Consider the following 26,161-nt stretch of genomic DNA (forward strand, 5'->3'; position numbering starts at 1 on the left):
GAGAGCCCTGGCCCCTCAGACTCTGAGACCGAGCCTTTCGAGCCTTGCCATGCATCCCCCCCCACCAATTGCTGGTTACCCACAACTCCTTCAGGGAGCAACCGCTTGGCTCAGCTGCGAAGAGCTGGACTTGACCTCTCCCGCGGGGAAAGGAGTGCACCCCAGGACCCCAAGCAGCAAAGCAGTCAGCTCTTCTTCAGCAAGCCAGCCCATCTTGGACATCACACAGGCACCACTAGCTCCGGCTCCAAACGGCCAATAGCGCCTACCCCTCCTTCCAGCACGAGGGAGTGTGGGAAATGAGGCATGCAACCCTATTAGAAGAGGGATGCATTTAATGCAGAAACATTGCATTACGACCTCCTACTAGGAGTGCAGGCTGTCATTAAACAACAGACACCCTCGTCATCCTAACCACCACATCTGCAGAGCAGACCCGGCAGCGTGCCGGAGTTAGGGATACAAATCTCGCGGCGTGTACAAGCGCCCACATGTACAACCGTGGTCACGAGCTGAATGCTCCCGGTACAGGTTACAAGCCAGCTCCTGGCTTCTGCGAGGGCAAGAAAGACACAGGACCCAGCAGCCAAGGGGGGGTTTATTGTGGGATGGTGGCAGAGCCCACGGCGCTTTCACCCAGCGCCTGTACCAGCGCACAGGGCAGTACATGGTCCAACTGGAGGGGGCTGCCGAGCGCACTGGGGTGAGAGCAAATGTGCGTGGGCCTCCATTACAGAAGCGAGGAGAGGAACCGATTCCATTAGCAGGAGATGAAGCCACTTCGCCAAGCACGTACCAAGAAAAAAAATAGCAAGAGGAAGACGTCAGAGCCGCAGCGCTGCCTCCACGCAACGCCCCCGAGGAGGCGGGCTGCGGCGTTCAGATGGCAAGGACAGAGTGCAGCCAGGCCTGACAGCAGAGCAAGCTGGAGCATCCCAGGGCTGAGCGCTGCTGCGAGCCCTCCGGGAAACCCTGTCCCGCTCCCCAGCTGGGAAACAGGGGGGGCTGCTCCATAATAACGGCTCACGCGCCGACAGCAGCCAAAACCCCAGCAGCTGACCCCACGTGCAGGCACGTGAACAGTTACCTGCCCAGGAAGTGCTCACTCCCTTCCAACCGGGTCTAGACTTCCCAAAGTGAGGGGAAGGGAGTTTCAAATCTCCCCTCCCTCTTTCAACAGCATGATGCACCCATGCTACATGGCCCTCAGCCCCAGGAAACTGGTGGGTAGCAGCCAATGAGGAGAAAGGACAGCAAGCCTTTGGCTCCTAGAAACTCAAGAACGTGGAGGAAGAGACAGCAGGGTCAGAACAATTAAGTCTTTCCCAATGTTAATTTAAAAACGCAAGGAACAGCCTGAACCCTTCAGACCTGCAGCTGTTAAGTCGACTGTAACAGGGCAGGAAAGGATGACTGCCGTCCTTGCCAGGAAAAGCAAGGACAATGTCTTTGCAGAGCGGAGAAGTTAGAAAACCAAGCAGAGCATTAGAGGGCTGACCCTCCGAGACAAAAGGCTTTCAGCCGAAGCAGTGAATCAAGCCCAGCAGTTTGATACGCACACACCTGGGAGAAAGAAAAGATTTCTCCCTCTCTCCTGGAAGAGAAGTCATCATTAATCCATTCTTGCTCCTTTGGCTGAAGAAGTCCTTGCTGTTGGGCAAAGTTATTTGAAAAAAAGAGAAAGAAAGAAATAATAATTGCAAATTGGATGAGCCCCTCACATTGGTTTGCTTCTGGCTGCTGGGTTCTTTGTGTAATTAATGTAATTAGTGGCTGTCTCTTTTTTAATTACTGTACTAATGAAGGAGTCTGCCCACAGGGAAGCCTAGCCTGCAATTCCAGGTAATTCTGCTCTGCCCTGCAGGTCTGGCGCACGCAAGGCAAGGTTCGAGACAGCCCGGCTCCTGGCATCCTGCACGGAGAGCCTCGGGGAGGTCTCACCAGCACTGCCTGGGGATGTAGCGTCGGCTCTGGCGTTTCCTCTGGATGCCGACGAGGATGGAGAAGCGGCGCTGGAATAGCCAAGGATCCATAGGACCAGGTGCGGAGGAGCAAACACGACCTGCAGCAAGAAGCCATCCAGAGCCTCCAGCCGCAGCCTCCCCTGGGCTGATGAATAGGGATTCTGGTTCTCTCAGATTTAACACAAAAAAATACATAACAACCCTATTTTCAGATATTAAGAGCAACCCCAAAACCACATTTCCCTGATTAAAATGAAATGTCACTACTAGAGTGGCATTACCGGCATTTCATTTTAATCATGGAAAAAAATGTGGATTTGGGGTTACTTTCTTTAATCTGAAAATTGGGGATTTTTATTTTTATTTTTTTTAAATCAGAGAAAACCAGGATCCCTGCTGATGAACGAAGCAGAGCTGCTGGCTGTGGCTTTATGCCCACATCCTCAAGTCCTTTCATCCAGGTCTGCCCCAGCCCCAGCCCTGCCCGGGTCATTGCAAGGTGTCTGGGTCACCATTACAACCCTTCAGCCCAGGCCCCGTGGCATCAGCGAGGATGACGAGTAGACCCAGGACCCACCCCTGTGCCCCCGGGGGGGTCATAACACGCGAGGCCAGGAGCAGTGTTGCTCCCCAGGAGCCCAGCACAGCTCTGCAGGCTGCCAGACGAGAAGACGTCTCCTCCCGTAAAACCCAAGACTGCTCCAAGAGGAGAGAGATGCAAAGCTGGAAAGCCCGTGCATCTCCCTCCCTCCCTCCCCCCAGAGCCATTTTACAAAGGAGAGCTGCACTTTTAATTAAATGTTTAGGCAGCTTTGAAAATCCTGTGCTGAAAGCCCCTCCAGATCCTTCATGCTTGTCATGCCGAAAGAAGCAAACGATATCAAAGGGGCTTCTGCTGTGCTTGGCTCAAATGCATTCAAAAAAAAGCATCCATCTTTAGAAGGAAAAAGAAGAAACAGGCCTGTTTCACAGGAGCCTTCCCCGAAATGGGATTCGTAACCCGGGCGCCACAGATCGCTGCTCTCCTCGCGCTACGAGGGCTCAAGCCCGTTCAGCCGCCTTTGAACAAAACCTCCAACAGGAGGGGGGAGAAGGATGCTTTGATTTGAACTGGCCGGTTTTCCAGCCAGCAGAGCCAAAGCCTTCTGCTGCTTGTGCCAGCCTCCCAAAGGCTTTCCATCGCTCACCAGAAACAACTCACGGTACTTGGTTTTGACCCATGAAGCCCACCTACCTGCCCCCTTGCGCTCCACCACCGTCCCCAACATCAGCCATGTACCACCCCCCCACAAGTCCCACTTGTGACCCAAATTCAGTCTGCAGAAAGAGGAGGAAGGTCGCTCTTAGCAGTCGTGTCCCAGCTCTACGACTCCTTCCCCTCGGGGCCTGGGCAACGCATCTCCCGGGGGCTGCACGAGGCGTTTTGGAGGGGTTACACGTGTGGGCACAGCTTTACACTGATGGCGGTATTTTAGGGTTTGTCTGGGTTTTATTGTATGCATCCCAAGAAGGGCTCCGGGCATCTCATGTGTCCCCCTCCCCAAGATACGCGTGCTTCGTGCCATTTGCCGCCACCCGCACAGAGCCGGTGCTTGCGTCCCTGCCAGTCAGAGACGTCTTTCCATCCTGGCTCTACGACAAGGGACGGAGGATGCTTCAGATCCAAACCCCATTCTGGAAGGCAGCTTCTCGGAAAGAAACCATTCCCCCTCAGCAGGGGCAGGCAGGACTACTTAAAGCCTGGAAGGATGAAGCGATGTGCCTAAGGCCACGCGAACAGGCTGTGGCAGAGGAAGGCTACCCCAGGCATCTCCTGATAGCGGAGCTAGAAGTCTTCCATATACAGACTAGCCCCAAATGCTTCAACACAGCTCTTTTTCCCTTTCAAAAGGAGAGGGGAGGCAGAAAAAGGAACCACAGGCAGAGAAGCAGGACTGGATTCGGCAGCGTTTTGAAGGGGAACGGGGAGCGAATGAGGTGGGGAGATGGAGCAGCAGGAGAAGGGCTGGCATCAGGAGCACAGGCGGACGACAGAAGCCACAGGCCACCCTTGTCATCGTCCCCATGCCAGCTGGCTCACGCGCCCTTTGCTCCCAGGACCTGGGGAAGGACAAGGAGGTGGCCATGCCTGGCTCCGAGGCACGTGCTGCCATCACAGCCAAGAGCCAGGCCCTGTAAGGCACGGCACCCTCTCCAGCCAGGAGCCCAGCCCCATCCATTCGCTGCGCAGAGGTGTGAATCAGCTCCACGGCTGCTAGCCAGCCCCCAGCAAAGGGAGCCTGCTCCCCTCAATCCCAGACCGCCGCTGCCAGGCTGCACCTTCCCCCGAACCCCGCACTGGTGTCTGCGTGCACAGGGGCTGCGAGGCTTCCCCAAGCTGCCCTCAAGAGGAAGCCTTGCTGCACCCCTCTCAGCTCTGCTGCCTGCAGAGGCGACGGGCAATGCCCTTGTCCCCAGGCCTCCTGGCATGAGCCACGTCAGCATCCCCATGCCAGCCAGAGACCACAACCACAGCAAGCCCTCGCATCTAGGGCTCTTCCGAGAGCCCCGCACCCCCACACAGCGCCTCGGATGCCGTGATGGACAACACAGAGGCAAACAACCTAGCAAGCAAAAGGCATTTCGGTCTGTGCTGGATGCTACCCCCAATCCCTGTTAGCACCGACAGGGCCAGCTGGACATCTCTAGCCCTAAGGGGCACAGGAGATAGGTCCTGGCCATGTCACCGTGGTGGCTTGCAGACGTGCATCTCCCAACAAGCACGAAGGTCCACACCCCCGCTCCAGGCACCGAGGAGCCCTGGGGCATCAGCATGCAGGGTGAAGAGCCCCTTGCCTCCAAGCTCTGCCGGGCCTCAGACAAGTCCTCAACAAGCTAGACACTAGGAGCAGGGAGAACCCAGCAAGATCCAAGCCCCCCAGGCATAGGACAGCCGTGTCCTGCTGCTCCCCAGCACCCTCCCCCAGCTCCCGCACTTCAGTCGCCTGTACAAAACACGAGACAGACCTGGACATCTTGGCCGTCCAGAAGAAGAAGAAGAGTCCTCCTTGATGGTGCTCTGTAGCTGCTCAGCAGGCTCCCTACTTCCTGTAAAACAATTAGCAAGTTAACGAGGGCTTGATTGTTTAACCCTACCTTAAGCTGGGCTCTGCCTGGAAGAGGTGGCCTAGAGCCTATTTCAGCATTCAGCACAGCCAGTCTCATTCCCCCATCACCCGGGGGATGATGGTCCTACGCGGCTCAGAGCGCTCCACAGCTGCCATCACAGCCCGCGCCGGCGAGGGTCCCGAGATGGGCTGGCACGCAGCGCTGAGCCCCAGCAGCTTCCCTTCCTACGCTTGCAATTCACTGCGCAGTGCTGTGTCCACCCCAGAAGCAGCAGGGTTACAAAAGTGATGGGGCAGGTGAGTCCCTTTATGGCCAGAAGACCCAGGTTTCCTCGAAGGACTATGTCCCCGTCCCAAAGCCTCAACAGGTGTCAGATGTGAAGCACCTGTGTTAATTAAGGTGAAGAGAGCCACCCTCACTGAACCCGAATAGGAAAGGTCACCCCAGGCCCACGCAGTGAGACAGGGTTTGTACTGGGAGAAACCTGCAGTCCTGTCCCTGCTATAGCCAGGACACCTGGCTTCTTCTCTCCACTCCTCCTCCCTCGCTCGCTCCAGTTTTCTCCCCAAAGCCCAGCTGGCACCCCTGGACCCCTAAGATTCAATGCTTCCCCAAGGGAAGGAGTGGGGTTTAATCCTCCACAAAACCCACCCCCAAACCTCTCTCTCTGACACGCATGCACCCAGATCCACCTGCTCTCCCCGCAAGCCCTGCCACCTTGCAAGGGGGGGAAGCCAGGGACCCAACCACACGCACCTGCTGCACCTCTCCTCCCCGTGCCCACAGCCAGCTGCTCCTCCAGCCCTGGGGCCTGATCCTGATGCACCAGCAGTGTCCAACCCTGGGCCCCGAGCCGGCTGAGCAGACAGCTGCTGCTGCCACTCTAGGAGCTCCCCTGTGTGTCCCCTATCACTGCAATGCAGGGATCTCTGGAGTGGAGCAGGACAGCTCTCTAGCTGCTCACAGCAGCCTGGACACAGCCACCTGTATACACATGGATAGAGGCCCCGATCCTGGCAGCAATTCCACCACCATCTGCTTGGTCAGGGGCACAGTAGGATCGGGGCTGGGGAATGTAGGTCGCCTGGTGTGCATGGCCGCACTTGTACTATTCGGGGGATAATCTCTTTATTAATTTAAATGACACATAAATAAAATATCAAACAAACTGCGCCGTTTGCTTCTGCCAGACAAGAGTCCCGCGGTCCCCGGCACAAAGAGCGGTCGATGCAGTGAATCGCACAGACGCCCGGCTCAAGAGCCAGGCCGGTTAGGAACCAGCTGGATCAATAGCTTGACATTTACTCACCGTGCGCAGAGTGAACCAGCTGGCTTCTTCCAGGCACTGCAAAGAAGCCTCTATACAGCCAGCGCGTGCAAGCTGGGGCTGCAGCAGACACCTCTCCCGGGTGGGCCAGGCAGGGAGGGTAAGTGCGAGACCCATGCACCCAGGGGCAACACCTCCCCGGGGAAACAGGGGAGAGTCAGGAACCAGACCCAGGTCTCCTGCAGCCCTCTGACCTGGCCATAGCTGTCTTTATACAGAGGCGATAAAGAATTGCAGTTATAGGCACCACTTCCTGGGCTCTAGGCACAGGGTTCGGCTTGTGTCTAACTCCCAATTTGGGTCCAGGAAAGGAGCTGAAAGGCCTTGGAGAAAGGAGTGACTAGGGCAATGCTTCTCTGGACATTTTGTGAGACAGTCACAGACTGCTGCATCCAGAACAGGGATTTATATCTTGGTGCCCCTGGCTTCTTCGTGCCCATTTCCTGTGGAGTTGCTGGCAGCACCAATAACTGCATGGTCCCAGGGTTGGGTGGGCAAATCCTCAGCCCTTTGCTCCCCCAGAGCCAGTCTGGGTGGCCTGGTTTATAAGGCCACACAAGTGGGAGAGGGCATCACCAAGCTCCAGCCAGCTCGTGCACGGTGCCAGGCTGGAGAGTAGGTCATTCCCAGCGCGCCGCGCTCTCGTGCAAGCGGCTGACATTCACTGGACGGTGTGCTCCACTCAGTAAATAGCATCGTGCTTTGCAAGAGCTGGGGGCTGTGGTGCTGCTCCGCCACAGCCCCTCAGACGGATCAGCCCGCACAGCAATGCTGGTCTCCCAGGGCCCTGCCAGGAGTCTGCATGCTGCTAGCTCGGCGGGAAGGAGGGAAGCAGAGCATCCAGCCAAGAGGGCTGACAGCCCAAGGTGGAGGGAAGCACCTTCATCCTGCCCCCTCGCCCTTCCTGCCATCTTGCAGACCCTTCCCCTCACCTCTGTGCCCTTCCTTGTTTGGGATCTTCTAGAGCAGCTTTGCAAGGAAGGAGGCACAAGGAGCCCCACGGCAGGGGTCTTTGCACCCCGCTTCCCAGCCCTGCCTGTCTGCAAGCAGCAGAGGATTGGGGAGGGGGGAACAAACCTGCCTTGTTACCCCAGGTGAGCCGGGTGTTCGGAGGGCCACGCTAGATATGCCAGCAGCAGCATTTACAGCAAGACCCAGATGAGAACTGCCAGCAGCTTTGGCACTTCAGACCCCATCAGACCCACACGCAGGTCCTGGAGCTGTGCTCAAAGAGGAGAGCTGACGGAGCTGTGACCCTGGCCCCGGCCCTGCATGCACTCAGCACCGAGCCAGGCCGGCCAGCTTCTGCAGCTGCTGCATGGGAGCAACACAGCTATCACCAGCTCCAGCCACCTCCGCCTCTCCAGACAAGCAGGGAGCCTTGGACAGCTCTTGGCTTTGCCCAGGGTGAAGGGCCGGCTCAAAGTCGTGCCTCAGGAGCTGCAGAAGATGAAACCGCTTGCCTCTAGCACCCCGTCCAGGAGGGAGCATCAGTGGGTGAAGATCTCTGCCCTCCCAGCGGCCAGCTGGCATGTGCTGCTGCTGCCTGACCGATGTAGCGAGGAAGGGCAGCTTTGGGAGCTGGGCACTGGCATAGGAATTGGTTCTTTCAACTGATGCAGTTTCTTCTTCTAGGACAGCCTAGATGCTCCCTTCAGCCCCTACACAACTTTCCCCACGGGCCAGAAAGGCTGGCACCAGTAGCCAAGAGGAAGTCAGTCCTCATTCCCCAAGCACATCAGTGCAGCTAAGGCCTGGCCCAGCTCCCTGCCCGAATCAGGAGCTGCTCCTGCTCCCCCTCCTGGCTCCTTGTATAGGAGCCAGCCCTACTCCGAAAACTCAGCTCAGACTCAGACAGCAGCTGTCCCCAAAGCCCTTCCCAGCCAAGGGATGGGATGATCTCAAGTGCCTTCGGCTCATCTGGCTGCCTCTTGCGATCTTACAGCTGGGGGCTACAAAACGCCCCCAAATACACCCCCAAAATTACCAGCATTTTCCAGGCACCAAAGCAGAGTCAGTGCTAGAATACCACAGATAGCCATTGTGGCCACCGGCCAGCTGGGTGACCGGGGCAAGTTGCTTCTTGTCTCTGTGCCTCGATTTCCCTTAACTGGTTGGTTTAGCTCCTCTACACAGTCCCGTGAGCTCCCTGGGGGCACAGGCCAGCTCCCTGGGCAAGGGTGTGGGGTGACTGGGCACTACCACCTTGCTCCCCAACTCCAAGCATTTGGGCTCAGACAGGCCTGAGGTGAAGGACCAGGTATAGCCACCTGCATATCAAATATGGCAGGTTTTAATATAAGTCCTATCCCACTGCCCTGTGCCGTGCACAGGTTGGTGCAGGACATGGCCTGCTGAGCTGCTGCCACGTCGTGGCCGTATCCCAGAACTACACCCGAGAACAGCCCTGCAAAGGACACAAGCAGCTGCCTAGGACATGTGGGACACCGGGCACCGCTTCCCCTTGCAAGGCAATGCCAGAGGGGCAGCAGGGGAAGGCGAGCTGACAGGCAGCAGCCGCTGCACAGACAAGAGCCAGGATCCAAGACAGGACCCACCCTGTAACACCCAGACATGAGTTTTAACAGCTGCGCCAACTTCTGGCAGAGCAAACAGCCCCGTGCCAAGCTGGCCGGAGCCAGGCAGGGCCAGCTGGGATCACTCGGTGGATTTGGGGGGGGCTTCAGCAGAGACTCTCAGGAAGGAAACAGCCACCGTCTTTGTCAGGAGCAAGCACCTGTCCCTTTCCTTTAGCAACAGGGGGTTGGTAGCATCTGCTCCAGCCCAAGAACTGCATCCCCCTCCCAATTCCCAGCTGTGAAGCATGTTTAGCTCGGTTATGAATTCAAGGCTGTTTTAGCAAAGAATAAATGGGACTGAGAAGCTGAGAGCGGGGCTGACATGTAAGTGAGACCCTGCTCTGGTCCTGGGTTCCCTTCAAACACAGGGTTGGGGAACACGTTTCAATACCCAAATGCAGCTCTGGTCGGCCAGGGGAGGGGAGAGCGTTGCAGCTGCACCCTACTCATGCTTGTAAGAGCTGGAAAACCACGAGCCAGTGCTCCCAGGCGGGCTCTCACTTACCCCGAGCGGCTCAGGCCAAGCTGCTGCGCGGTCATTGAACACAGAAGCCCAGACGCTGCAGCGAGGGGCGGCCAGCAGGTCTCACAGGACGCTCCAAATCTCTCATTTTAGAAGCAACAGCTCAGTATAAGAAGCAGACCAGCTCCGACATCAGATGCCAGCATTTTCAGAGGCCCTGGGCCAAAAAGACACTTTAGATGCCTAACCAAAGATCCTGGGATGTCACCTTTGCCCTGAGAGATGATCCAGACCCGAGGTTACAAGATTCATTTTATTCCAAATGTTAAAAGTTCCACATTCTTGCCTCTCTTTTACACCAAGCCACCAAAATATTTCAATTTCTTTTTTTTTTTTTTTTTACTTAAAAAAAATCCAGCCTAGGTTGAGCTATTGTACAATCTCCGCCCCCCTTTCCCGATATTGCTATAACTTAACGTGTAAAACGTTCGTGGAGGGACCCCAGCTCCTGAGCAGGGTATTGGAAAGCAGGCACGTGGGACAGCAGGGCGGGAGATGGGCCGGCCACCAGGCTGGGTAGATGCATGGGCACAGCAGTCATTGCTACCCAGCGGCCTACAGCAGGGCTGGTAGAGGCGAGTCATCTAATGCCAGGGCAGAAGTGATGGTGGCCATCCATCACAGCCCCTGGCAAGGGGATAGAAACTAAAAAACCACCAAAAGAAAAACCGTCCAGTACCAAAATGGGGAGGGTGGGGGTTTGCAGCCTGTCTGCAAACTTGCTGGGAACGGGAAGGACAGATCTAAAAGCAGGTACTTGAGACGGGGGCAACAGGAAGACAAGCCTCTTCCCAGCCCTTGTCTGTCTGTGGAAGGAAATTGGGAGGATCTCCAGGCACCAATTCCTCCAAGGGCCGCTATGTTCGAACGCGGGGAGCAGGAGCTGGTTGCTTTTGCCAGCGTCTGGACCCTGGGGTGGTGGTTGCAGATGAGCTCCAAGCTCCCATGCTGGGATGTTTCAGCCCAAGCTGGTGCAAAGCTTTGTCAGAACAGCTCTTGCACGAGAGACGGGATGGGGGAGGAGAGAGAGATCCAGGCCATCTCCCTTCCCCCAGATCCTCAGCTGCTCTGCACACAGATCTCATGCAGGACCAAGATGCAGGTCAGCACAGGGAATTCACTGGCTCTGAACTCCCAGGGTGAGCAGAGAGGAAGGCAAGGGGCACAGGCAGCCTCAACCTCACCTCGAATGAGATGGGCTTGGCCCACTCATGGAAAAAACAACCCTGATCTCTCAAGGCCTGGAAGGGCTTGGGGCAGAGGAGGAGATGGAGGCCAAACCTGAGACGCCCAAGGCCTCTGAAGCTGGAGAAGCCCCAGCTTTGCTGGCCCAGGGAAACAGTTAAAACAAGGGTGAGGAGGAACAGGAGCCTCGGGGGGCAGGTGCCTGTTTCCAGAGAGAGCAGGGGTCCCTGAAAAGGCTCCCTCCGGCCACGCAGCCCCTGTCCCCGGCCCTGGAGGGAGCTGGGATGCCTCCCCACACTGCAGCAGGTTGGAGGAGCCTGGACGAGGCAGTCCCCCAAGGCCCAGCCCCAGCCATCCTGCGTTATCGCCGTGCTTGGGCCGGCCCGACCGCATCATCAACTTTGCTCCTTGTCTTTGACCAGCAAGACTGTGTGCTGTCCTCCGCTGGACACCGACAGGACCACACGGCTCTCCAGCTGCTTGCCGGTCATCTCCACGGGGCTCCACAGGTCCTCGTCCTCCCCTGTGCCCAGCTGGTAGTTTGTGCCCATGCCCCAGGCGAAGGCTCGCCCTGCAGAGAGAAAGAAACCAGCTGCCCATAAGGCAGGAGACAGCACAGGGCAGACCAGAGACAGGCCTGACCCTGCCAGCTCATTCAGTACCCATTTACCAAGGAGGCCTCACTGCCAGGTTCACCCCAATACTTCTGCAGCTTTCACCCAGGTCTCCCTTCCAGCAAAACACAGTCTACAGACGACAGTTTGGATTGGGATGATCTTGTTTCAGGCAGGGGGTTAGCCTAGATGTGACCTCTGGAGACCCCTTCCAGCCCTGCTGCTCTATGACTCAATGCAAGGCTGAGCTAGGATGCCCGGGGAGGCAGTGAGCACACCGAGGTCAGCTGGTCTCATCCCTCCTGGACCCGGGCGCAGGACTGACAAGACATGCCTCAGGCCATGCATCCCACCACAGACCAGCAGTCAGGCCGAGAAAGGGACTACGCTTGGGCTCTTAGTCTCAGGACAAGGGGGGGAGACCCAAGCTGAAGCACCCTGGACGGGTGGGAAAGCTGGAGCCAGCCCTGGTAGGAGGACTGCAGTTCTGAGAGCCCTGGCAGCCTACCCTGGAGGAGAGGATGCAACAGCATCACCTCTCCTACCACAGCCAAGACTCAGCCCTCGCCGCGCTCCCCAGAGGCAAGAAGGGGAATTCAGGCAGCCGGAGCAGTGGCACCAGGCAGTCAGAGCCCCCGATACGCACTTACCATCCTTGGTGACGGCGTACCCCACAGACGCCCCGCAAGCCACTGAGGACACGTTCGGCAGCCCCGGGATGGGAGTGGGATCGCTCTTCTCCTCCGCGCCTTCTCCCAGGCCCAACCGGCCGTAGTCTGCCCTGCCCAGGCTGTAGGCTTTACCTGGCATGGGGGAAGACACCAGAAAGGCTTTGCTCACTGCGAGCGGGGAACAACCAAGTGTCTCCCTGCTCCTAGCTTGAGAGAGCAGAGGGCCTGGCTTCCCACTCGAGCTGACAGCAGGCTCTGAATTGCAGCAAGACAGCAGCATGCACACCAGGGAGGCCAAGCCCTGCACCCTCCCCGCTGCCAGTCTGAGGTCCAGGAGGAAGAGGTTGCCTGTGTTTGGTCCCACGGATGGCCCTGGGGCAGCCTCACCACCTGCATGGGCTGGCAGGGGACCAGCTCCCAGACTGCTCTCATCATTCGCTAACCCCACAGGGCTGGGAACGGGGCAGGGGAGGCGACACAAGCTGCCACTCACCTTCCGAGTCCATGCACACCGTGTGGTGCTGCCCGCCCGAGAATCCCACCCAGGACTTGGTCGAGTTCCTGAACGACGTCAGGTTCTGCGGCGAGAAGCAGGGGTCGGTGCCCGGAGTCCCTGCAGGAGGCAACGAAACCAGGTCAGGCACACCACGGGGTGGGAGGTGCACTGGCCTTTCCCGCTCTCCTCCCCTGCCGCAGTCCGTGCGCAGCAAGCTAGGAGCCGGAGCCCAGAGCACGGGGCTCACCCGTGGGTGGGAGATAGCTGTCCTACCCCTGCAGCAATAGGGAGCAACCCCTGCCCTAGCACTCCGGGGCCCACGTGACCACAGACCGCATCTTACACTGCGACCTGGCTGGAAAGCTCAGCATCTTCACACAGCCAGGTGGTGCCACGCAGGGTCCCTCCGCCCTGTCCAGACCGGGGACAAGACCCTCAAGAACCCAGCCCAGTGCTAGGGAACCCGGCCCAAGCTGAGGGAGAGGCAGTGCCCGGTGTCCACAGGCCAGGCAGGCCCACTGACAGCTGCCGAGGAACGCAAGGGACGGCTCACCCAGCTGGTGGTAGTTGGAGAGGCCGAAGCCATAGACGTGCCCCTCCTGGGTGATGGCGAAGGTGAAATACGCCCCGCAGAAGGCGTCCTGGAAGCGCATCTTGTTCTTGCCGCCCCGGCCTTTGAGGGCCACACGCTGAGGGAGCAGCAGCCGCTCTGCAAAGAGAGAGGAGGGCCGAGCGCATCAGTCTGGGCCCTGCCAGCAGCAGGGGCAACATTCACAAGCGAGCAAGCAGCATCCTGGCTGGCAGAAGGTGCCCAGCTCCCGTGTGCCCATGCGGGCTTCCACCCTGGAAGCAGGGTCTGGTGATGGCTGGTTTGAAAGGAAGCCTGGCTGCCCCATCCCCTTCCCTTGCAATCAAAGGCTTCATGACTTCCAAAAACAACCCAAGTACCAGCTCAAAGCCCTCCCACCCCACCTGCCACCGCCATCTCCATCACTGGCAGAGGGATGGGCATGAGTTCACCCACCACTCTCCCAGGCATCCACCCCCTCGGACCCACCCCCGCTTCACCCAACAGTGCTGCTGCTACACCGCAACTCCCAAGACACCAAGGCCTCTCAGGGCTGTAGCACCAACTTCGACAAGACCCACATTGCTCTGTTAGCTACAGAGCACAAACAGAAGGGCTGAGGACTGGCCGGGCAGGCAGCCCCTGTCCAGGAAGATTCAAGCCGGTCTTTAATGCTCAAGACATGCAGCACAACTCACGCAGTCCTTTCCGCCCTCCCCTGTTGGAGAACAGCTCCGGCACGCGGCCCAGCTGGCCCTGCTCTCCGCAGCCGCATGTGTAGAGGCTTCCGTCTGTGGCCAGCGTGACCAGGTGGTCATTTCCTGGGGTGACAAAGAGGGAAGGGGGGGTAAACAACAGCCCTTCCTGCTGCACTCCCATCCTCCTGCTAAATGCACGGGTGTCTGCGACTTCCCCTGGAGAGCCACCTTGCTGGGAACCCCCGGGAGACTGCCAGAGACCGTGCCCAGCTCCAAAAGCCACAGAAAAGCCTCACTATGCAGAGAGAAGCCAGAAGCTTTCCTCTTTGAGCTAGCCCAGAAGAGCCAAGGCGCATATATGCATTGAGCGTGCAATGCTAACGCTCAACGGCATTTCACTCTTGCATGCCACGAACACCTGGCTGATCCCAAGCCCGCCAGCTGCTAAACCTGCAGGCAGAGATGCCCACTTTTCACATCCTGACTTGACACAGTTGTGCTGGTAGGGCCTAATAACAGTCACCAACGCCCCTGTCTGTGGTCTGGGCACACCTCCTTGGCTCCCTGCTTCCAAGGGACAGAGGCGCTGCATGCCTGGGGTCAGCGAGAAAGCCTGGGCTCGACAGCAGCAAAGGAGGGATGCTGGATTCTCAGCACAGCCGGTGGCAAAGAGCAGCGAGGGAGACTCCAAACCTGGTGGGAGCAGCTCATCCCCCAGGCACAGGCACCAGGCTCACCTGAGACTATCTTGATGATGGATGACCGCAGCTGCAGCTCCATGGGCACCACGCTCTTCTTCATGGGCTCCAGCAGGCCGATGACGCCGTTGTTGTCCTGAGAGCGGAGACGAGACACAAGGAGGGTCAGTTCCCAACTTGGGAAGACCCAGCAAGCTCTCAGCGCCCGGGCAGCCGGCTTACCCGGAAGGAGCCCCAGAGGAAGACGCGGCCGTCGTCCGTCAGCGCTGCGGTGTGGCTGTCACCGGCAGAGACCTGCACGATCTTTTCCTCCAGCTCCACCAGGCCCGGCCTAGTCTCCGAGCCCTCCTCGGAGGTGTCGCGTCCCAAGGCCCCCTCGTCATTGCAGCCGAAGGTGTACACCTGCACGTGGAAACGTGGCAGTGAGAAAGGTGCCCAGTGGCACAAGGAGACGCCCGGCTCCAACCCAGAGATCTACCAGCCAGCCCGCCGTGGATGACCATGGGCATGGAGACACACACACATCCATGGGGTCACTTACCCTGGTTCTGCATGCCCACGCCCAGCCCGCTACCCCCCAGGGTGGCTCGTAGGAGGGGGCTAGTATGAGACCTCACCAGGGCAGCAGAGAAGAGCCTGCTTGCTTCAAGCCAACAGCACCAGGCAGGGCTCCCAGCCAGCAGCACCCTGCCCTGGACTAGCCTCAGCTCAGCTGGAAGAAGCCTGTTTCTGCAGGCAAAGCTGCCTCCCGTCAGGGATTCTCTCAGCCCAGCTACGCCGGCCAGGGGGAGGGGGCTGCTGGGGACTTTCCGCTGCCCCCCTTGCCAACACAACTATGCCAGCAACCTGACACAAGCCAGCTCCAAGTGAGGGTGCCCAACAAAGCCCCCAGGCCTTTGACTGAGCCCATCCCGACACTGCAACCCACCGTGGGCGAAGGTGCCGGGGACTCACCTTGCCCGTCACGCTCAGGCAGACCGTGTGCATGCCTCCTGCTTCCGCCTGGATGATCTTCTCCGGCAGCTGCACCAGGGCCGGCCGCTTCCTCTCCATCACGTCCTCCCCGAGGCCCAGCTGCCCAACGTCGCCCTGCCCCAGCGTCAGCACCAGCCCAGGCTCTGTCCGGTGGGACGCGTGGCAGACTGCACAGGAGGAAAGGAAGGGGAAGGCTCGAAAAACCAGGGCGCAGGCGGCAGGGTCATGAAACGGCACCTCGAGACGGGCCTTCCAAAGCCGTGGGAAGGAGGGGCTCACCCAATGCCACCCTCCTGCGCTGGGCACCAGTGAAAGGGACCGGGGGCTGCAGCCAGACCTGCCCCGTGCTGCCCACAGGTGTCTACACAAGCTGTCAGGGAGCAGACACAGGGGCACGGGGCACGAACGCACCTGGGCTTTGCAAGCAGCGCCGCAGCCTGCCTCCTCCCAGAGAAAGACCGCACAGGGGGTCAGAGGCCTGCGACGGCGGAGAAAACTCTGCAGACCTACCTTTAACCCTCTTCTTCTCCGGAGAGCCATCCTCGGGCAGCGGGCTCTTCCTCGCCGCGCGCTTCCCGGACATGCTGCTCTGCACCTGCGCCCCGGAAAAGAAGAAGGTGAGAGATTGCCAGGAAGCCGGGTTGGAAAACAGAGAGAAGCCAAGAGAGGCCTCCCGGAAACCCCGGATTTGCTGCAGGCTGGACATGCGGGAGGGAGGGAGGGAGGCAGGCCCCGGGGCTGGGGGAGCGCGATCCCACCCCGGCCTGGCCCGGCCCGGCCCGGGGCTCGGGGGCAGCGCCCGGGTTTGAACTTCCCGCGCTGGCAGCCGCGCAGGGCAGGCCCCGAGCCCGCCGGGCCCCCCCCGCCTCCCGGCCCGCCGCGCTCGGCTTCCGGGCACCGAACGTTCGGGCCCCGGCCGCGTTCCAGGGCTGGAACGTTGGGACACGCCGCGTTCCGTGCCCGGAACGTTCGGACCCCGCCGCGTTCAGTGCCCGGAACGCTGGGACACGCCGCGTTCCATGCCCCAGCGCCACGTGGGGCCGCACCGGGCACCCCCACGCCGAGCGGGGGCGGGGACGCCGAGCCCCCGCGCCGGAGCCCCCGCCGCTGCGCCTCGCCTCACCTCCGCTCCGCTCCGCGCCGCTCTCTGCCCCTTGCCCCCCACCGCCACCGGCCGCCACTCGCTTTAATCCGGAGCATGCGCCCGAGAGCCGGGCACCGAGAGGGACAGCTCGGCGCCCCCAGCCGGCAGCCGCCGGATCCTGCAGCGCGATCCCGAGCAAGCCCGGCCTCCCCCGGGCCAGGACCGGGCGGGGGTCATCGCTCCGTGCACACGGGTCACTTCACGGACCGGGCTCCAACCCCCGGGCGGGGAAGGCAGGAGTGTGCAGGGCTCAGAGGACCCCCCCGAGGAGGCCTGAACCTCCTGCTTCCTACCGGCTTCTGTCCTGCAGCTTATACCCCAACCTTTTTGCCCCAGCCGCCAGCAGCAAGCCTGGGGGACTTCAGCCTTGCCTCCAGCGCATCCTGCCCCTGGCACAGACATGCAACACAACCACCTCATCTTGCTGCAGGGTAGCAACCGAGGCCATCACGCAGCTCACCCGAGCCATCATGAATCTCTTACTCTTAGTTCCTCACTGCGGAAGACGAGAGAAGCGAGGTGTTGCAAGTAGCCCCACGCGCTAGGTTGTGTGGCTCTTGACGTCGGTGGGAAGTTGGGGCAGTTCTCCAAAGGTGGTGCCCGCAACATATTTTGCAGATGCACAAGGCCCCGTGCTCTGTTAAGAGCGAGTCAAGATGCCCAGCCTTTGCAAAGTCATTTCTCAGATTCAACTTCCCCCGTCTGTTAAACAGATACAAACCAGCCACCCAAGAGCAGAACAAGAGCAAACACCCAGCAGCCCCCAGTTGGTAAAGACAAAGTCCCAAATCGTCATTCATCGATGCACGTGTGAGCTCAGTAGGGCAAGGATCTTCCCGGGGCTCACACAGCATAGCTGCTTGACCTGTTCCACTTCGGAGGATCAGACAAGGAGGGTGGAAGGGACCTCAGGGCACTAGTCTGACCCCCTGCTCCAAGCAGGACCAGCCCCAACTACATCAGCCCAGCCAAGGCTTTGAGCCAGGCCTTAAAAACCTCCAAGGATGGAGAGTCCACCACCTCTCTAGGTAACTCATCCCAGTGCATCACCCTCCTAGTAAAAAAGTTTTTCCTAATATCCAACCTAAACTTCCCTTACTGCAACTCAAGACCATTGCTCCTTGCTCTGTCATCTGCCCCCACAGCAAAGAGTTCTTTAGAGTTAAATCCCTGCCTTGAGTACACGGAAAACATCCAACTCGGCCCTCTCCCTCTGCAGCAAAGCAGATGCCTCTCAGGGTGAAAGCTGATTGACTACACAAAACATCAAACTGCTGAAGGCATCTAGTCCAACACCCATTATTGCTGCTATAAGCACATTCAAGTTACACTCAAGGGCTTGAGTATGGCGATGGCAGGAATACGGCCTATTCAACCTAAGTTTCTGAAGCGTGTATGTACGTGTGTACACACACACACACACACACACACACACTTCAGAAACATATATGCATTTCAATTGTGTATTTTGTGAGTGGGAACAGAGAAAAAGAAGTCAACTTTTTCTTTATCAACAGAGGAAAAGCCAAAAAAGAGAACTTTGACCAGAAACATGCTTTAAACATTAGTTCCCTTTCCAACAGGAGCAAGTCACCTATACAGGTCAACTGTTCTGGGTTTCTCTTCCTTAAAGCCCCCACACTGACCTGGATGAAAAGCAGTGTCTTCCCATCAGTTCCCCATTGCTGCAGAGGCTGAGCCCAGGGTACTGCCATGCCTCTGGGGATATTACATTTAGACATGACCTGGGACCCTCCTGGAGGGGATGGATCATATCCCTGTCATTCTGGTTTCAAGCAAATGTTTAAGTTTCCTTTCATTCAGAAAGAGCCATTTGCTAAAACACTTGATTTAGCAGGTCAGAGGCACACAGCCCTGGTGAGCAAGGCCCACCAAGTGTCAATTCCAGAAGGTCACAAGCTGGGGGTAGACGTGCCGCTAGGAGCATGTCGTGAGCTGCAGATATACACTGAATTCAAAGCAAAGCAAAATAGCTGAAAAGATTCAGGCTGTGATTGCTTTATAGTTTTAGTGACCTTGAGTTACTGCTGTTATTCCATGATACGGGTAACAAAAGTGCAGCCAACTCAGGGCTGAAAAAGTAAAAAAGTTTGAGAACCACTAACCTAGCAAGTATCAGCCCAATCATCACACTTGATGTTAAAGGCAGAAACGGAAATATTGTGGAACAGAGCAGAGGGCAACATGGAGACTGTGGCAGATTTGATGAAGTTGGACTGCACCCATTTGCATTTACTTGATCAGAGCTAGCATCTGGATTGCATTTTCCAGGCAAATGTCCCCATGGGAAACCCTGAGTGCAGTTTCTCTCCCATTTTGTTGATATTTCCAATAATTAAAACCGGAAAAGAAAGTTTACACTGAGCCTCCAGTCAGTCTTTGCAGGCCCGACAAAGACTGTAACAGTGAAAACAAGACGGCTAACATCAGAGATCTTCCAAAAACACACAAGAACCCAGTTGGGTAGCACTACTGTTTGCAGGAAATATTGTTACCAGGCGCTCTTGAGCTTCATTGATTGAATGGAAAGACGGAGCCAGGAAAACACTTTAAAACCAGTTCCTTTATTCACCAGACAGTTTTCAGAACATTCTTTGAAGAATTTTCAGGCCTTCCTTAACAGGTATTTGTCCTTTAAATGCCATAAACTATAGATGAGACTGGCTTCAAGTTCCACCATTACTCTCATGACAGAACCACTGCACCAAAATCTGTTCATTCCCCCCATTTATCTCCCTTTTACATTTCTGTTTGCCAAGGCTCTCTGGAGAGCCCAGGCAGGCTGTTAGGTTGCATTTGCTAGTGGCCACCCCCACCCCACTCCAGTGTAGATGAGACTTTGTGCTACAGTTGGTCAAGTTAAAACCCACACGAGGTAAACCACAGCTTTACTTCAATCAGCTGAGCACAAATAAAAAGTAAGCACAAGTCCATACAGCTTTGTTTCGATTTCACCATCTCTGCCCCTTCATTTCTTATTAACACATTTTCACTGAGCCCAACTGGGTCCACAACTCCTATTCCCGGAGCTAAATCTTGATGCTAAGGAGTTAGCATCTCACTTTAGGGAATGTATTATGCTCATCGCATTAATGTAAAGGATTAAAATACAAGCCCATAATGGGACTGACATCTTCTGAGACGCTTGGCAAGGAACCTGGAGACAAAGTGGGAGGCTGAACCTCCTTAACAGTTGCTTCCTCATTTTACCTGGGGAGAAAAATGATATCATGTCAGTGGTCTGTTCCACAAGACTATACCCTTTTTCATGCAATTCATGGACAGAGCCTAGAACCAAGTCAGGAGAACCCAGCTGCCTAACGCTGGTGATGAAAGGCATTTCTGTTTCTCCAGAAGAAAGACTGGGCTAACACACGTCCATCACAGGATAAAACTGAATTCATAAACCCTTTTTACATAGGGTGCATTACCACATTGTCCATCTTCTGCGTATCACTTGGACCTGTCCCTGAAGTTCCCCAAAAGTATCAGGTCATGCTCACCTCCGCTCAAGGCTCAGCCTTCTGGGCACCCATCTTGCTCACACCTAGCATCATGGCAGCTTCCTCCGGTGTGCTTGGACCATCGCTCATCCTCGGGGCCGATTTTCCCAGACTTACATTCAGCTGCCCAGCTTTTTGCCATGGTATCTGAAGAGGCTTCATGCCCCAGGGCTGTCATCAATCACCACTCCAAATTTGGTCTTCTCCATCTGTCACGTTTGACAACTGGCATCTCCTCATGCAGTCCTGCACAAATAAAAAAAAAAAAAACAAACTGGCTGCTGCCACCAAAATGCATTCAAATATCATTTTGACCCACGGCAGCTGTTAAAACCTAGCACAGCAAACAAGTCAGGGTCTACTCCCTGAGCACACGCTCAGAGCACCAAATTCTCTGGGCAGATAGCTGAAGCATAACTTTTACGGTCTACTGCAGTATCTACGGTTGGTCTACTATCATTCTTTCATAAGCCAATAAAAAGACAGCTACCACCAATAAGCAGATGTGAATTATAAGGATTTAAAGCATCTCCTTGACTAGCAGCTGCAATAGTAGAATTACTCACCTTGCGTGGTGCCATGTAGCATCTGAACCTAAGAAAGAAAACCATTCCAAAAAGATGGATGAGTCACCAATCCCATCAGATCTCTTTATAATTCTTTGCAACACACATCAACAGCCCTGACAAACAAGATACCAACTGATGTAATGTTTCCTGCATGGTTTGTCTCCTCTGTCACGGTCCAAGGACTCAGAGAAGCCATAGGAATATGCAGGCTGCAGACCAGAAGCCCGGCTTGTTCTCCAACGTCGTGGAAGGGGACTATACGTCATAGAGCCCGAAGGCCTACGCTCCCGTACGCCACACGGACAGAGCCGAGAGAGAGCAACCTCTCCGGATGTCCACGTTGGACAGCAGATTCAATGCACTGCAACAGGCTATTCCCCACCCCCACCCCATGCATTCACCTCCCAGATGCAAACCAGTAGCTCACAACCTCAGTGGACCAGTAACCTCAATTCAATACACAGATGTGTCACCTACCACACAACACGTGAAACCAGGAATGTCAGAAAAATTGAGCACTGGCCCCGAGAGCCGCATATGAAATGCACTGGTTTCACAGCTCCAGCCCAATCACACGAGCATTACAGCCTGGAAGAATACATTTGCAAAGAACCTATACAATACCACAAATACTTACTTCGTGTGTAGAGCGGCACCGTCTGCAAACTGCTGACATAAGAGGCAAAAAAAGCACATTAGCTTAGTGAAACAATAGCTACTCTCCCCAAATTAGCAGTTTGCCACAGCTTCATGTAACAGCACTACTCAAATGCTGTTTGACTGGATGTGCTGTTTCCTGCATGGTTTGTCTCCTCTGTCAAGGTCCAAGGACTCAGAGAAGCCATAGGAATATGCAGGCTGCAGACCAGAAGCCCGGCTTGTTCTCCAACGTCGTGGAAGGGGACTATACGTCATAGAGCCCGAAGGCCTACGCTCCCGTATGCCACACGGACAGAGCCGAGAGAGAGCAACCTCTCCGGATGTCCACGTTGGACAGCAAATTCAAGGCATTGCATTAGGCCATTCCCAGCATGCATTAACCTCCCCAATACAAACTTAGCTCATCAGGTCAACAGCCCAACAACTATAATCCAATACATGGATTTATCATATAACAAGCAACACATGATGAAAGCAGGAATGTCTGGAAAATTCAGCAGTGACTTTTAAGAGTCACAAAGAAATCTGCTGTTTTCACTGAACCAGGCTATCAGTGTCGAGAAAGGGTGATGCAGATGTAATAGAAGACCTACCTTGTGCAACAAAAAGGAACCTTTTATGAAATAAAACAGCTCACGGGACAAGTTGCACAGGCCCGGCAACATAGTGAAAAAGGGAATCTTTAAACATCGATGGGCATGAATTTAAGAGGAGACAAGTCCAAAGTCAACAGACCTCCCTGCTCCTTCAAAAGGTCTACCAGGGGGATCCTTCTATACCAGCCAGATGGTGGGACTTGTGTATATGGCTGTCCAAACTAATATTACAGGCTGGAAGGCTCCATTTGCAGATACACTGGAAGCCACAAAACAGTTCAAATACTCACTCTGTCAGTGAAGTAGTAGTCTGCAAAGCTGTTGCAACAAAACAAGACAGCATGTTAGATTAGCAAGATCCCAAAGGAATACCCACAGAGGTATCAGCAAAGTTTGTATTAGCCTTCTATAACAGCCTGTATTATGCAGTATCTTTTATTGTGTGTGGGTAGGGTTACTTGGATAAATAACCCTGCCCGCACAGTAAGATGCTACATGACAATGTGCTGTTTCCTGCATGGTTTGTCTCCTCTGTCATGGTCCAAGGACTCAGAGAAGCCATAGGAATATGCAGGCTGCAGACCAGAGGCCCGGCTTGTTCTCCAACGTCGTGGAAGGGGACTATACGTCATGGAGCCCGAAGGCCTACGCTCCCGTACGCCACACGGACAGAGCCGAGAGAGAGCAACCTCTCCGGATGTCCACGTTGGACAGCATATCGATAAACTGCAGCGGTACCCTGCTGAACCCACACACAAAGTAAGCACATGCCAGCCTCCCAAACACAGCCCACTACCCCCTTTTAAATAAATGCAGAAATGCAATGGCCCAAACTCTTCGATTCAATGAAGACTTTTCCATTTGATGCATGACACACATTGCAATCAATGATGTCAGGAAAACTAATCAGACTGTACAAGGCCAAGAGAAATCTGCCTTATAATCTTCAGGCTGCACATACAGAGAGGGCGTGACATACATCAACCAAAACTCATGTCTAGTCCAAACCAAAGTGGATTTTTGTTTTAAGAGAATATAATGGGGCAAGAGTCATTAAAAAGGTGCAGGGCATGCAACATATAAGCACTGGGATTTTTTTTAAATGATAGGTCATGTGTTCAAACAGGTTTACTGACTCAAGACACCAATTTCATGCTCCTCCAAATGCGTGACACTGCAACAAAGGGATCCCAGGTGACAAAAGTTTTCTTACCGGTGAATGTAGGTATATGCTGGACTCTGATCACAGGGTTCATGGTGCTGGCTCCAGCGGGGAAATCACTTCACAGGAACCCAATGGCACAAACATTCACTTTGAGATCTGCAGAGCTGACATGGGACAAAAAGCAGGTTAAAGCAAGTGAGATCAAAACAGACACGCACGAGGCTGGACAGCACCCTCGCCATCAGGAAGCTGTTTCAACAACCAATCTAAAGACATAAAACAGCGCAGTGAGGGTCAGACCCTCATTCCCTGTTCCCAGCTGCGGGTGCAACAGGACACATCTGGAGCGATCCAGCCCCTCGTATGCTCCTTGGCATCAAGCACCGCTGTTTCAGGGACACTTGTTTCCTGCATGGTTTGTCTCCTCTGTCACGGTCCAAGGACTCAGAGAAGCCATAGGAATATGCAGGCTGCAGACCAGAAGCCCGGCTTGTTCTCCAACGTCGTGGAAGGGGACTATACGTCATGGAGCCCGAAGGCCTACGCTCCCATACGCCACACGGACAGAGCCGAGAGAGAGCAACCTCTCCGGATGTCCACGTTGGACAGGAGATTCAATGCACTGCAACAGGCTATTCCTCACCCCCACCCCATGCATTCACCTCCCAGATGCAAACCAGTAGCTCACAACCTCAGTGGCCCAGTAACCTCAAACCAGTACACGGATGGGTCACCTACCACACAACACATGAAACCAGGAATGTCAGAAAAACTGAGCGCTGGCCTCGAGAGCTGCACCTGAAATGCACTGGTTTCACAGCTCCAGCCCAATCACATGAGCATTACAGCCTGGAAGAATACATTTGCAAAGACCTTATAAAATACCACAAATACTTACTTAGCGTGTAGAGTGCCACCGTCTGCAAACTGCTGACATAAGAAAGGCAAAAAAAAAAAATGCACGTTAGCTTGGCTACTCTCCCCAAATTAGCAGTTTGCCACAGCTTCATGTAACAGCACTACTCAAATGCTGTTTGACTGGATGTGTCGTTTCCTGCATGGTTTGTCTCCTCGGTCACGGTCCAAGGACTCAGAGAAGCCACAGGAATATGCAGGCTGCAGACCAGAGATGCCTGCTGCAGTCCTGGCGAGGCTGTGCACGCCTGGAGGAAGCGCCGTGCACGCCCCGGAGCCGACGCCAGGTGCAAACCAAGGTGGGACCTGTCTTTAAGGCAGGGGGCAGAAGCAGGGGGGGGGGGGCCTGCAGCATGCATTCAATGGGGACGACAGAGACAGAGAGAGCTAGGCGAGTTAGGGCTGCACTTTGCAGTCCGACTAAGCCAGAGCTGCTCAGCCGCCACTTGCAAAACCTTGTGCATCTGACTGAGTTGGTCTACAAGGTGCAACTGCTCCTCCCCCCACCCGGCAAGCAGCCACTGCTCAGCTGCTACTTGCAAAACCTTGTGCATATGATCGAGTTGGTCTACAAGGTGCAACTGTCCATCGCCCCCAGCAGCCTGGCCCCCGCCTTCAAGGTTCCATAAGGGACCCATAGCCCTACTTGGCCCGCGAAGCGCTGGGGATGGTCCAGCGCGGCCACCGTCGCTGGGCTCCGACTGACCCCTGTGAGCTTCCTTATTCCGTGTGCAAAAGCGGAGGTATCGTGAGCCTCGTAGGGCACCGTCCCTCCACTCCCCATCCCTTTCCTCAGCTCGAGTGAGGCCTGCAGCCCGTTACCCCCGCCCCAGAGCCGTACTCCACACTCACCCGCCGCCACAGCGGAAAAGACTGAGACTGCCGGGAAAGGAGGATTTATAGTGCACAAAGCACGACGGGAAAAAAAAAAAAAGGCCAAGCGCTGGCGCATGCGCTATAGCTTTATTGCGATATTCCCGCGGCATCTGGATGGGCACATGCGCAATAGGTAGACATGACCGGCGCATGCGTAGTAGCTCTTCGAGGAGGCGCCTTTAGAGCGCATGCGCACTACAAAGGTCAACAGGAAGGCGAGCACGGGCCGGCCGGCCGGCGCCGCAGCGCCCCCTGCTGGCGGCAGATTGCAAGGGCAGGCGCCAAGGGGCACTGCAGCAAAGATGTCTTAGTTTTCAAGCAAGCAGGACTCGTACTAGAGATGATGTATTGTATTAGACCAACCAGATTTTTCCAAAAAAATTCTTTTAAAATGTTTCTTTAAAAACTAAAAAAAAAAACTTAAAGAAACATTTAAATTTGCAAAAAAATTCTTTAAAATTCTTATTTTTAATGCAGGGGTATAGGTTGTAGCTGTGTTGGTCTAAGGACATAGGCAGACAAGGTTCCTTGGGTGAACTGGATATACATTCTTTATTTTTTAATTATCTTCATTTTTAATGCATTTTTTTTTAATTGTCAGTCATTCAGTAAATCATTGATTGCTTTTTTTTAATTACTATTATTTTTTTAATTAATTTTGATGCATCCTGGGGACAACCTGTTCATTGCAATTCAGTTTCATCACCTGCCTGCCTGCTCTCGGATTGGCAGAGCAAGGCTCTTTCTGTCACCTACCATGCAGTTCGCTACTCCTTGCTCGCACAGCCAAAGCACAGGTCGTTTGCACCCCGCGGCCTCCATTTGCAGGGGGCAGCTCCTTATTTTTCTTTTGAGGGGAAGCCAAAACGGCCACTATCCCTCTGGCTGTCCAGTTAAATTGCATCCAAATCCGATCTCCCACCATCTGCTCTACCCTCCCAGCTCTGAGATGTGCCAATAACATTGCTTTTATGCTTGGGGAGGTCTGATACTACTCTGGAATTCAAGACCTCACTGGAGCAGGAAGACAAGCAGCATCCAGACCAGAGAGGCAACATTTCCATCACATCCTGGGGATTTTCAGATGGCAGCGGGTTTGCAGTGGATGCAGTTCAAGGTCACAGTGCGTCACGGCTGCAGGGACTGTTCGAGCGCTGGTTCCTGTTCCTTTGCTAGCACAATGCCCGTGTGACCAAAGGAAAAAAAAAAGCTTTTGTTAGCTAGGAAACTGGTTTAATTTTTCCTGGCAAGCGTTCAGCACTTTGTCAGCCTGACTCAGACTTGAGCGCTCTCAGGACTGCGCTGA

At 55.5% G+C, this 26,161-nt stretch overlaps 1 protein-coding gene, 1 long non-coding RNA gene and 4 other non-coding genes across 7 annotated transcripts; all 6 read right to left on the reverse strand.

Annotated features, from left to right (window-relative positions):
- Positions 1-9,740: 9,740 nt before the first annotated feature.
- Positions 9,741-16,609, reverse strand: RCC1 (regulator of chromosome condensation 1). The gene is made up of 10 exons (XM_014604966.3): positions 16,530-16,609; positions 15,917-16,001; positions 15,386-15,573; positions 14,654-14,833; positions 14,471-14,567; positions 13,734-13,856; positions 13,021-13,176; positions 12,465-12,584; positions 11,951-12,103; positions 9,741-11,257 (listed from the first exon to the last, which is right to left on the reverse strand). Exons 2-10 carry the CDS (start codon positions 15,987-15,989, stop codon positions 11,082-11,084), a joined length of 1,266 nt encoding a protein of 421 aa, XP_014460452.1. The 5' UTR covers positions 15,990-16,001; positions 16,530-16,609; the 3' UTR covers positions 9,741-11,081.
- A 2,505-nt stretch (positions 16,610-19,114) lies between these two features.
- On the reverse strand, positions 19,115-24,854 carry LOC106739752 (uncharacterized). Of its 2 annotated transcripts, none has more exons than XR_009462908.1 (8): positions 24,832-24,854; positions 23,963-23,991; positions 23,113-23,228; positions 22,190-22,217; positions 21,281-21,309; positions 20,641-20,668; positions 20,075-20,320; positions 19,115-19,781 (listed from the first exon to the last, which is right to left on the reverse strand). It is a non-coding gene; the product is annotated as an uncharacterized LOC106739752 (long non-coding RNA). The 2 variants fall into 2 exon arrangements; XR_009462907.1 differs by having other exon boundaries at positions 21,281-21,312.
- Positions 20,782-20,987, reverse strand: LOC132251288 (small nucleolar RNA SNORA73 family). Its single transcript, XR_009463233.1, has one exon. It is a non-coding gene; the product is annotated as a small nucleolar RNA SNORA73 family (small nucleolar RNA).
- LOC132251289 (small nucleolar RNA SNORA73 family) lies at positions 21,431-21,636 on the reverse strand. Its single transcript, XR_009463234.1, has one exon. It is a non-coding gene; the product is annotated as a small nucleolar RNA SNORA73 family (small nucleolar RNA).
- LOC132251287 (small nucleolar RNA SNORA73 family) lies at positions 22,404-22,609 on the reverse strand. Its single transcript, XR_009463232.1, has one exon. It is a non-coding gene; the product is annotated as a small nucleolar RNA SNORA73 family (small nucleolar RNA).
- Positions 23,464-23,669, reverse strand: LOC132251286 (small nucleolar RNA SNORA73 family). The gene has a single exon (XR_009463231.1). It is a non-coding gene; the product is annotated as a small nucleolar RNA SNORA73 family (small nucleolar RNA).
- Positions 24,855-26,161: the final 1,307 nt, after the last annotated feature.

This window comes from Alligator mississippiensis, chromosome 6 (genome assembly GCF_030867095.1).
Source record: "Alligator mississippiensis isolate rAllMis1 chromosome 6, rAllMis1, whole genome shotgun sequence".
In the NCBI taxonomy this organism is placed as follows: Eukaryota; Metazoa; Chordata; order Crocodylia; family Alligatoridae; genus Alligator; species Alligator mississippiensis.